Source organism: Electrophorus electricus, chromosome 8, assembly GCF_041902795.1.
Source record: "Electrophorus electricus isolate QZ-2024a chromosome 8, ASM4190279v1, whole genome shotgun sequence".
Taxonomy (NCBI): domain Eukaryota; kingdom Metazoa; phylum Chordata; class Actinopteri; order Gymnotiformes; family Gymnotidae; genus Electrophorus; species Electrophorus electricus.
In genome coordinates this window covers 12,313,378-12,325,885 of record NC_137504.1, presented here as the reverse complement: position 1 = coordinate 12,325,885, position 12,508 = coordinate 12,313,378, and the positions used below count along the sequence as shown (strand labels likewise).

At 38.2% G+C, this 12,508-nt stretch overlaps 1 protein-coding gene across 6 annotated transcripts in view; it reads right to left on the bottom strand.

The window, feature by feature from the left end:
• The window catches only part of elnb (elastin b), a 29,668-nt gene extending 23,549 nt beyond the window's left edge, over nucleotides 1-6,119 (bottom strand). For all 6 annotated transcript variants that reach the window (XR_014124778.1, XM_027018285.3, XM_027018294.3 and 3 more), the window contains exons 1-11: nucleotides 5,966-6,119; nucleotides 3,675-3,875; nucleotides 3,306-3,500; nucleotides 3,142-3,168; nucleotides 2,743-3,003; nucleotides 2,277-2,303; nucleotides 1,979-2,158; nucleotides 1,363-1,392; nucleotides 758-1,246; nucleotides 435-461; nucleotides 189-251 (exon numbers count right to left, since the gene is read on the bottom strand). Coding sequence is in view for 5 of the 6 variants with exons in the window: in XM_027018285.3 (XP_026874086.2) it covers nucleotides 189-251; nucleotides 435-461; nucleotides 758-1,246; nucleotides 1,363-1,392; nucleotides 1,979-2,158; nucleotides 2,277-2,303; nucleotides 2,743-3,003; nucleotides 3,142-3,168; nucleotides 3,306-3,500; nucleotides 3,675-3,875; nucleotides 5,966-6,041 (1,576 nt within the window). In the remaining variant the exon portion in view is untranslated. The remainder of the gene's footprint in view (nucleotides 1-188; nucleotides 252-434; nucleotides 462-757; nucleotides 1,247-1,362; nucleotides 1,393-1,978; nucleotides 2,159-2,276; nucleotides 2,304-2,742; nucleotides 3,004-3,141; nucleotides 3,169-3,305; nucleotides 3,501-3,674; nucleotides 3,876-5,965) is intronic.
• Between the last annotated feature and the right edge of the window lie 6,389 nt (nucleotides 6,120-12,508).

The window sequence follows — 12,508 nt, the reverse complement described above, 5'->3', positions numbered from 1 at the left end:
TCCCCACTACCCAAACCCCACTGCATTCAACTGTCAAACAGAACACCATGCAACTTCACTTTACAGTAAACTTATTATTAAGCATAAAAGCACTTATGTTTAAGCAGTCAAGCACAAAAACCAAACAACTAACCAATCAATCAAACAAAAATAAAACAACGACCCTTGTCTAAATTTGATATCACTACCTGCTTTTGGTGGTTTCTGTCCAACTCCAGAGTAAACACCTCCAGGGCTGCCCCCATAAACACCTGAAATTAACAAGTATAATTCACTTAAAAATAGATATGCAATAATGAAATCATGATTATTTCCACATAACCCAACTTACCATTGGATTAACAAAACCTATATTACCTATACCACTCAAAGTGCAACATATGTGATGAACAAAATGATCATGTTTTTTTTTTTTTCTGGGAATATAATCTCACCATATTTTCTGGGTTTAGCACCAGCTCCTGTGGAAGGATAAACATGGAAAAAAATATAAATAAGTCTTTGGACTTTTTTGTGTTATCCTGGACTGTTTCTGCTTTATAATAGACACCTCATGATATGTGAATATGGATATTGCTTGTGTAAAATATGAAATGGTCTAATAAAATTAAATCAAAAATCAAATAAAATCAAACATGTATTTTACAATTCACATTTGCTTGCCACATTGCTTTATTTAGGCAAAATTTGCCAGGATGGATGCTCAGTTAGACAATCTCTATTCATTATTTTTGTCTAAAATGTAAAAATCCCTTACCTCCTCCCACTCCTCTGGGGCCAAAGCCTAGACCAAGACCTCCTGGACCAGCCCCTCCCAGGCCAATTCCTCCTGGACCAAGTCCTCCTAAGCCTATTCCTCCTGGACTAAGCCCTCCTGGACCAACCCCTCTTAGGCCAATTCCTCCTGGACCAAGTCCTCCTAAGCCTATTCCTCCTGGACCAACTCCTCCTGGACCAACCCCTCCTAGGCCAATTCCTCCTGGACCAAGCCCTCCTAAGCCTATTCCTCCTGGACCAACTCCTCCTGGACCAACCCCTCCTAGGCCAATTCCTCCTGGACCAAGTCCTCCTAAGCCTATTCCTCCTGGACCAACTCCTCCTGGACTAACCCCTCCTAGGCCAATTCCTCCTGGACCAGCCCCTCCTAAACCAGGACCTCCTAGGCCAACTCCTGGTCTAAATCCTTGGACAGCTCCACCTGGAACAATTCCACCTGGGCTAAGACCACCTAAGCCACTATAACCACCTACAGAAGCAAATCAAGCACATGCAGACAAAAGTTATTAATTTTCATTTAAGTTTTTATTCTCTCTTTCAGTAATGTATTATGCTCTGAAATGAAAACATAATACATCTACCAACCTGGAGGTTTTGGAGGTTTTCCACCAACACCTAAAAAAGTTCAGCAAGTATGTAGTAATGAAATTGCTATTAAGGTATGCAATATTGATAGTAAAACTATAACTGTAAGGGTGAACATTGAAAAACCTTAAAGCCATGCTAGACTGTTTCAATTTAAATTATCATGACTTCAGCTGTGACCAATTTGGTCAGCTGTTTATTAAAATATGTCCACTATCTTTCAGACCAAACATTAAAGTTGTTTCCCATCATCAATTGAGCAATCTCATTCATACCTGTACTCCTTAGAATGTATTGCTACTTTGTAACTTGTAATTGGAATTCAATAAATATTGATCATTTAAGCTTTTGAAAATTCAAATAAATATATTTTAGGACAGGAAATATGCATTATAGCCATGATTGTTCAGATATTTACACATGTCATAAAGCCAATCTTTTATTTTGACTTACAATTCACAAACATTGTACATTCACTCCAGTTATATGTATAGGCATGCATATGCATTTCAGACTGAAATAAAGTATTAAAAGTACTAAATTGCAATAACAATGAGATTTATTTTACAGAAAATGTAATTTTGTCTTTGATGTCTAGAAAATCAGCATTTCTAACCTCTTCCAAATCCACTAGCCCCAAGACCAGGACTCATTCCTCCTGGAACAAGACCACTGGGACTCACTCCTCCTGGAACAAGTCCACCAGAACCCAATCCTCCTGCCCCAAGAGTGCCAGGCCCTCCAACACTAGGGACTAATCCACTAGCACCTAAGCCCATACCCCTGCCTCTATATCCTGGTAAGAAAAAAACAACAACAATAGATGTCTAAAGTATAATCATGGAATTCATGTTAACAATATTGCAATTTCCTATGAAGCCATCCATTTAATTGTTTTGTATTAGATATCTCACCTGTTTTAGGAGGCTTAACAGCAGCTCCTGGATAAAAAAAAATCAAAGATTTAGAAGATGAAATCTTGATGAGCAACAATAAACATATAGAAAGAAAATAATGGATGTGACATTACTGCCACTATGTAATCTCATTCTAAAAGCTATTGATAATGTTTATGATCGTACACACCTATAACAAATAATCCTATGTCCAAGAAAGATGTGTTGCTGCTATAGATGAAGACAGGTTTTACTCTCCATTTACGATTGGGAATAATGTCTGATTTACTTCTTTTCTGATTTAGTATTAAAAGAAATTAATTCAGCCCTTAATCTTCTTCCAGTTTCATACAAGACATCAAGAATATCCTTTCTCTGCTTAAAATGTCATTTACCCTCAATATTGAAGGTAGTGGATCAAGCAGAGCATGCAGATTTCATTGGCTGTTTAATTGTAATCATAAGTCTTATAAAGCAGTCTTACCTGCTCCGAGACCTCCAGTACTGGGATCAATAGCTATGCCTCCAGGTCCAAGTCTAATGGGACCAATGCCTCCAGGTCCAATTCCTCCAGGACCAATGCCTCCAGCACCTGTTCCTCCAATACCAATGCCTCCTGGACTAACACCTCCTGGACCAATGCCCTGAGGAGTAATACTTCCTGGTCCAAGTGCAGTACCCCCTGGACCAACTCCTGCAGATCCAGGGCTTGTACCCACACCACTAGGTCCAAACCCACCATATCCTGCAATATAATGTTAAGTGTTAATTGAGTGACAATGTAGTACAGGTAGTTGCTGATTAAGCCAACATCATCTCTGAACCTTAATATTATCATGATAAGTTGATAAACAAGAGAAAAAAATTTGTATTTGTTACAAACCTGATTTGGGGGGTTTTACATAAGAGCCTGTAGAAATGGATAAAATGAGTTCCAGAAAAAATGTAATGTTGACAAGCTTCTATCAAACACACATCAAAAATTTAAAAGATGTTTACTAAAATAAGTTTTTAAAAATATATGATAGTATATGAATTTCCACCAACCTTCTCTGAACCCTCCAGTACCAACACCTAGACCACCAGTCCCAAGACCTCCAGTTAATGGTCTACCTGCTCCAAGGCCTACACCATAACCACCAGGACCAAATCCTCCTGTACCAAAACCAGGGTCATATGCTCCAGTTGCAACTCCTGGCCCACTGCCTGCAGTACCAAGTCCAGTCCACACTCCACCAGGACCTAGAACACAGAATAATTTTAACCTTGAGGCACAATGAACATGGATAACAATTAAAATTCATTGTTCCAAACATCCTTAAATCAGTTAATTTAAGAAAATAAGAAATAGAATTATGCTGAGGATTCAAGACAATAAATGCAACATCATCTATTTCTTTTATATGAGATATCAACCTGCACCAGGTCCAGTGCCAACTCCTGGCCTCGTTCCTAGTCCAGGACCAATCCCTCCTAAACCAAGTCCTGTTCCAGGAACAATTCCAGCACCAAGACCAACTCCAGCTGGACCAACTCCAGCACCTTGTCCAGCTGCAGGTGCAATACCGGCACCTAGTCCAGCTCCAGCTCCTCCTCCTGCAGCTGGTATGAAGACTCCTTTAATATGAAGACAACAGCCATTCATAGGGACAGAATTGCTTGGTAAAATTTTGGGATCAAGTACTTGACTTGTAATTGAAAGGTTTCTGGTTCAAGCCCCACCACTGCCACTGTTGGGCCCCTGAGCATGGCCCTTAACCCTCAATTGCTCAAGCTGTACTCAGTCATAACTGTAAGTCGCTTTGGATAAAAGTGTCAGATAAATGTAAATGAGTCTAACACAATGTATAAATGTACATAAATGGCCAGCTTTGTATAATACACCAGAACTTCCACATGTAAATCTTATAGGTAATACCAACATACAGATTTAAATAGCTTATTAATACAAAAGGTCATTTTTAATACAGATCATCCAGTAAAAGAGTAACCTACATTATAGGTTACCTTGCTTATTTACCACAATCTCAACAGCCTTGGGAAAGGCAAGTCTTCCCAGTTACAGTATATGAGCCCATGAGACTTATCACATAGGTTGTCACTAGACACTGAGTAAAGAAGTGTCCACCAAATCCTGTTCCTCTTTCTACAAAGTTCAATTCCTGGCTATATCTAACAGCTACTGCACTCATGCAGGGTTTTCAGAAGGCTAAACTCTACACGGAATGCTGGACTATGGTGATACTTTCATCTTAGAGTTCTTCCTTAATATATGTAGATTAGCTGGATATCTCATCATATGTATAAACAATGTTTTGTTTTGGTTTTCTCTTTGTAAACTTTAATGTGTGATATATCACAAATGAGAAATATTAATTGGCTAATTACTGTGAATGCTCCACAACTCCATGCATAAATAAATGAGCTACAAATCATCAATAAAACATACATAATTTTAAAAAAACCTATTTAGATGAATGCAGCACACAGAAAATATTACATTTCTTAAAATTCAGGCTCACAGAATGCAAACAACACAGATGCAATATCAGTTTTGTGCACTTAGAATGTTAGGAACATTTATAATAGTTGATAGAAGTGCATTAATTAGACAACAACATTAAAAAACTGGTAAATAAATAGATGTCATCACAAATGGATTTGATATTAATGATTTTATTGCACATCACTCCACTGCTTCCATGTTCCATATGCTCCCTGCACTAGTTTCATGTAGTTTCCTGCATCAGATTTAAAAGCCCTGATGCTTTCCTACTAAGCCAAAAATGGACCTTCCCCTTCCTACATGAAATAAATAGTCTCACCCGCACTGAATCTCACATTCTTTGTGTCTCAAGTACAGCTCATCTTGAATGTCTTGAACCAGCATCCCCATTGTCTTTTTTGTACTTGTACCCATGTGGTGGAATGAACTTCTCTATACAGCAGAGTCCCGTGGGTCTTTGCAGACTGAACACTCACCTCTTCAAAAGACATTTAAATAATCCACTGGCACTTCAGTGGCACTTGGTTAATCATTAATCATACTAAATCACATATATGAACTGAAAAATATCTCCTGTGTATTTTACTAGCTTGGTCTAAGTTCATCTTTAGACTCGTGTTTAATGCACTAGCATAAGGATTACTTTTATGGAGACAACAAAGCACTTTTGTAAATTACCCTGGATAAAAGCATCTGCTAAATGCTGTAACTGTAAATGTAAATGTAAATGTAATAGCACAACCTTGGTCCAAACCCTGTGCTATAAATACCCAACAGAAAAACTAATTAACGGTTAGTCCTAATTTTACGATATTACAGAGACTGACCAAATGGAAGAAAAATACATTCACCACTAAATATTATATATATATATAGTATTTATATAGTTGTGGAGGGAAACATCTTACTTTTTAATTTCTTTAATTATCTAGGCTTATTAAAAAACCATATTCCTCTGCAGAAAAGTCCACTAATTAAATTATATTGCAATAACATTTTGCCACCAAAAGTATTATCTTACCTCAAGCACTTATGTCTGACATCTGAGATTAAATTAAGGAGTAAAAAAAACATGCACAGCCTGATATTACTGTAGATGCAATTTTTATAATGTAAACTACCAAAAGCCTTTTATTGGAGTAGTCATTGCCAGTACACTGTGAGTGATGACACTGCCACTGTGGAGCAGGACATGTCTTACCTCCTTGAAGTGAGGGTCTACACAGAACCAAAAGGACAAATCCAAATAAGAGCAGCACAGCCATCCCCCTTGCCATCCTGCTCTATAATAGCCCATTCCACTACAAACCTGGGGGTTTTATCCCCAAACAGCTCATCACTGTACACACCCATGTCTTGAAAAAGGAGGGAAATCGGGGGAGGGAGATGTGGGACATAGGGGGTGGTTTGGACAAACATAAGGACATGGACCACTAAGTAATTACAAGACCTAAGTCTGTGTTTTTACACTTTTTTCCTTACCCCGCCTTCTAGGTGCCCAAAACAGCTTGTCCTGGGGAGAGAGAGAGAGAGAGAGAGAGAGAGAGAGAGAGAGAGAGAGAGAGAGAGAGAGAGAGAGAGAGATGAAGACAGAGGAAAAGAAAGAGGGGGAAAGAGAGAGAGGGTGTGAGAGAAAGAGAAAGAAAAATGAAGAAGGCAGCATTTTACCCCACCAAAAGAAAGTGCCCTGTCTGCCAGATATTCTCACTTGTTTCCAAGAGCATTCCATTTCTCTTCTCTCTGTTGCTTTAGAAAAAAAACCAAAACAGTTTAGATAAGGCTAGTTTACATTTGCTTTTTTTTACTTGTAATACAGCCACATACAAGGTATACTGATAGCTACACAATATTGGTAACTCATCTTTTATCAACCCAAGTGACTTTGGCAGGATTCCAGTAATCTCACTTGTTTCCAAAGTGTCTGAGAAACACATGAAGTCATATCAGTAATAGATAAATAGTGAGTGTAACTTTCAGTCTAATAGATTACTGATGTTGAGCACACAGATTTGAGGTAAACCTGGATAAAACAACACAAACACTTTTTGCTTACAAGATTGTTATATGAGGTATTTTGTGTCAGGTGTCCTTAATAAATTTGTACTTTTAGTCAGGGGCCTAATACATACAAAAGAAGTCTTGGAAATTTCATAAATGAAGGCTGATTCTTTAGCAGTTGTTCTATTGTAAGTGTACTGCAATGTACAGGGATTAAAATCAGTTCCATTCAATGTATTTTTCAAATTGAGGTTTTCACTCTGGTATCACTGCCAGCTTTGCAAAGACTCCAAGGGGGTTTCCTGGAAAGGAACCGCATTCTTCCCTCCTTTAGTTAGGTTTTAGATTTTGATTGTCTAGCTCTCCTTGTTTGGGCTGCAAGCCCTTTGCCAAAACGTCTGCACAAGAGTACAAGTTTTAGGTTTTGGCAAGAATAAAGATTAGGTCATCACCTCACTGATAGTCATATTCTGAACTTGAATGTAAGAACATGTATACCTTAAATATGTGTGTGAGTGTGTGGCTGTCTGAGTATTTCTCACATAAACACCTGATTACACAAAAGATAAGTCATTGGGAAACTTTATATTATGCATGTTTTATATGTATGCATCCTAAGCCTAATATACTTCAGGAATAAACAGAAACTAGTACCATAACAGTGTAAAAAACAATTTATTTATTTATTTTTAAATCACATAGTTCTTACTTTGTGCTCAAACAAGCCATCTCTTGTCAGCCCTTCAGACAGATGGAAAACATCAGCATACCTTATTTGCACTATTACTGTGCTCATCAGACAACAATGTGCTTTAAGCAGAATCTGAATTTCTCTTTTTTTTGGGGGGGGGGGGGGGGTCGAGAATCTTAGCAGCTTGTGCAATTGCACCTTAAACAAAACTGCTTTTATATTTTGAATCTGCACAATCAACACATTGACTATTTTTTTGTTTGTTGGTTTCTGTGTTAGAAAATTTGCACATAGCAAATAGCCTATTGGCAAATAGCCTATTGGCTATAGAGCCAATTAAAAAAGATTTCACCATCACAAATGATCATACACTCATATCCAAAACCAGATGTTTTTAAAATAAGCTTCCAATAGACTCTTGTCTTGGTGATAACTGTTAGGTTAAGACAGTTATTCATCGGCCATTTACTGGACCGCTTCAGCCATTGTCTAAGGTCTTTTAATAAAGCTTTGGGTTGAACAACACTGTAATCCCTTAACCCTGAAATACCGTAATTGGACTTTTTTATTGCCTTGCTAGAAACATGGCTGAAAACATTTTTACATGTACAGTTTGATGGAGTAGCATAGTTATGTGATGAAATAACCAGGGAATAAAAACAGCATGTAAAAGGAGCTGCACAGCAGAGATATACATTTCTCTCCCAGGCAGATAAGCTGCAGCCAGTGTGTTCTGAGTAAGTCTGAGAAAAAAGTTTTGGAAATGTTGAGGAACTGGACCTCTGTGTAGATACAATTGTTATTAGAGTATAGCATATTATTGAGATGGAGACAGAAAGCTGGTTCTTTGGTCTGATGGTCAGAGCACATGTTTACCACCTGGAAGATCTGGGTTTTAGACTGGTTGTAGTTGTTGCCCTCAGCCTTTGAAACAAATGGTATCAGATGGTATTGTGAAGTCATCAGGAGTGTGCCTATGGTTAAAGGAACCTCCCCTACTGTGAGGGGATGGTGTGAAGCCCAGAGTGATCCCCTGGTGAGGGGCTGGGGTATGACCCTGGATGATGTGTGAGGTACACATGGAATGTGTGAAGTGCAGGAGTGTGCACTCTGAATGAGATAGCAGTGTGAGGAAACTGTCACTCAGGAAGTCAAGTGCGTGTTCTGTCTGCTGGCTCTTTGGTCTGGTGGTCAGAGCACATGTTTACCATCTGGAAGATGGTAACAATTATATTTATTATTCATTTGATGTATGTTTAAGAATTTAATTGTATCCTCTGATCCTCCTACCTAAATGTCTGCAAAAAAAAGGTTATAAATACTCAGCGAGGGCTGTTGCGATCTGTGTACTCCGATATCATTGCATGTCATATATCTATATTCCAGCTCTCATTCCTGGACACTGTCAAACCCTTGTGCCCCCCCAGATTCCCTCACTCTTAAACACACACACTTACAAACTCTGCTGTTGTGTGTCCAGCACTGTTCTCTGTTTGCCAGCTCAGAGAGGCATATCACAGTTATGCATAAAACTGCTGACTGAAAAGTGCCAATTTTTAGTTTACCTAACGTCTACCTTGCGTTTACCTAATGTCTGCTGCCTATATAAGGCCCTGCCTGCCTGTTTCAACTCCCAGAGACTCTTGGACCATTCAACAAGGCTAAGGTAGTGATTTGGATTTAAAAGGGATATCGATATTGGGTCTTAGGACCTCTTTAAATTAGATGGTGTATATGATCAATTTGTGAAAATGTGTCTGTGAAAGTCAGCCCACATGGATGAGCTAGTGTTGGGGCATCCTGTGGAAATAGGTGATATACAAGTGAATTAGCTAACTATTACAAACACTGATAAACAGACTGCTTGCTTACCAAAGGCAATGCAATCTATTGGAATCAGCCCTAACATCCGTTATCTTCTGCTTTGCATTGTTTCACCTGGATCCACTTCATTACCAGGGTAGCACTGGCCAAATTCAAATTGCTTTCATCAGGTGCATAAATGCAAAACACATAATTTGTTAGATAAATGGAATTTATTAGTGACCAATAATCATCAGGGTGACACTGGAAATTTTAATGCTATAAGTCAAACATAATTATATTGCTGCATGATTGTGCTGATTGGACCAATTAGGTCCCATTCCATGGAAAGCAGTAGAGGAGTTGAAACAGATTGTGTAGATTTTCTATAGTTCCGAATTAAAATCCGAACAGACTACACGTGTGTTCTGGGGGGCAAATTAACCCCAAAGAGTATAAAAAATGACAGCTGGATTAGGCATGATTTGATTTATTTGGTCTGCACCAGCAGCATGTTGTGAGTTTTATGAGGTAAACATTTTAGACCTCACAGTAAAAACAAATGTCAGTTTAGAGCAAGGTGTTACAGAATACTGTTCTCCTCACATAGTTCCTCATGTGAGGTGAGTGATGTTCTGTGAATTTATTAGCAATGGGTAATCTGGAATTCAAAAATTATCAAAATGCAATTTGAAAATGCCTCAGTTTGGGACTTCCAGAGTCTGGTGCAATAAAGTTCACATTGGAGTGTGCTCATTAAGAGAGGTCACAAAGCCAAGTTTTCGGCTTTGCTGCCGCATCGTGAAGACTACAATCTTTATGATAAACACAGCAAAAGCAGCTGTGGGACAGCCTTAAAACCAAGATGAAGGAGTCTTACATCAGATGAGTTATGTCATATGATGCCACCTATCATAAGCCCTCTTCTCATAACTCATTAGTCTGAACATGCTGGGGGTCAAAACAATAATATAACTATAACAATATCCTAAGCAAGTACAGTATGGAACTAGAGGTAAGTTAATTAAATATCATAAAAGCAGGCTTGAGAAAGTGAAAAAATCTGGGAAAAGGAAACATCTGCTCTAGATCCTCAAGTTGGACTGATTAGAGGGGTATCATTGAAGGATGGGAGACAATTTCACTTACATCATCAGTGCAGTATTATCTTTTTACCTTCTATTAATTTGTCAAGGGAAACCATTTTTTGGAAATAAAAAATAATCATTTCTGTCCATTCTTCCAGACATTTATTAATTGTTTGAAATATGAAGATTTTCTCCACCTCTTAGACCAAATCATTAGTCGCTATGTCTCTCGTTCAATTTTTTGGTAGGTTTGTTCAGTTAGACATCTCAGTGAATATGGACAGTCCAGGAACAATCTTTAAATGGCTAGTTTTTTATAAATGCTTCAGTCAAAAATAGTACTGGAGCTAGCAGTGCATAAAAGCAAGCATGATCTATTTAGTATGATAAAAAAGATCTTTGTAATGGGATTGCACAATTTGTTAGTGGTCGCATTAGTGTCCTGGATCATTGGTTCTTATATTATTAGAGGGGTTTTAGCAGATCCCTCTATTTGCTTTGACACTTTCCAAGGAATTTGAGGTCTACAGTGACAGGTGAACAAATACACGGTTGAAGACATAATTTGCAATTACTGTGGCCCAAAAAATTAGCTTAAAACTAATTTGGGAAACAATTAGTACAGGGCCACTTTGAAACCAGCCACCCACGTGCACTGATGGATGAAGTTCCCAACACAAAATGAGAATGAGAACAAAGGTCAGGCCAACTTTCTAAAGTGATTCAATGAGAGAAAGGTTTCTGCACCTCAGAGGACATAAATGTTTTGCAATACACACCCTTGAAGATGACAAATATAAAAGAATAATGTCAGGCTGATGCTTCACGAGGAGTAGGCAGCAGGGCAGGGATGGAAAGGGGAGTCAGCAGAATGCCGGTGAGATCACGCCACGCTCTTCCAGGAACCAGTGGCACCAGTAGGAAAAGGTCATCTCTGTTGAGAGGTTATCCCCTAGGAAAAGGTCATGCATGTTCAGAGGTGAGCCAGTAGTGATTCTAATCATAAAAAAGAGGACATGATGAAAAGTGAGAAATAATTGCATTTTTTGGCACTAGTCACTAGATGACCTCAAATGTGCACAATGAAGTTTTGGATAACTAAAAATAATCATAACAGTTTTGTCTATTTTATTTTATTTAACATTTATTCAAAAGGAGAATGGTTCAAATAATTTTGGTTAGCACCCTGAAAGGTTTTTTTTATGTTTCCAAACCCTAAAGACTAATTTAATCCATGTTAAGTTATTTGAAAAACAAATACTGTGTTAAAATATTGATAAAATATGACAATGTCAAAGTACTGACTAGTCAAAGCATGGCAGTCCTTGTTAACATACTGCACAAGAGTGCTTCTATATGTTCATGATTCCAGCTTTAATGCTTTACAACCACTTACTTTTTATGCACTCTACCGCTTATTTGACCTATGTCTTGGCTCTACACATTAACGTCATGACATAAACACCTGTCTTACATCACCATTAGCACTGACAGTCTAGCACCTTCAAAAAAAAGTCAAGCAAAACATAAGTAAGCCTTTCATACCATGGCATAAATCATACATATCAACCATGGTATCAAACATGAAGTGTGTGTTAAATATAGGCCTATTTCATGCCTGAGTCATGAGCACACTGTATATCCACAGCATCAATGCTCACAGACTTCACCACTGAGCAAACAATGCCTGGGGAATTTAATCAGTCAAAAACATAGAGCAGAGAGAGTGAAAAAACAAATGCTTGGTGTTCTCAGTCAAGGTTCTGGCTAATGACTGTACATTCTCTTTGGGGAACATACCTGCACTCTACCTCCTCACTTAGCAGAGATGTGGGGGGTGACGGGGAATAATAATAATTGAGCTTGCTGGGCAGCCAAGATCTTAGTGCTGCATTGTTGACTAGCAACACTTTTTATTAGTTTTATGTCACTGCACATGTTGTTCATGTGCATTGTCATAAATTGACAGGATGAGGGGGTGTTGTTTTGAATGCTGTTCAGCAATGCTATCCTTTTGATCAGCAGTTCATTAAACAGTGTGTTATTCTGTACTTCACACGAAGATCACATTTAGCACTGCATTGAAAGAATTTCCAAAGTAAGGACATAATACTGTTGGGTTAGACCTGTTTTGTTCAAAACCCAAATTTTAAGATGAAAAACA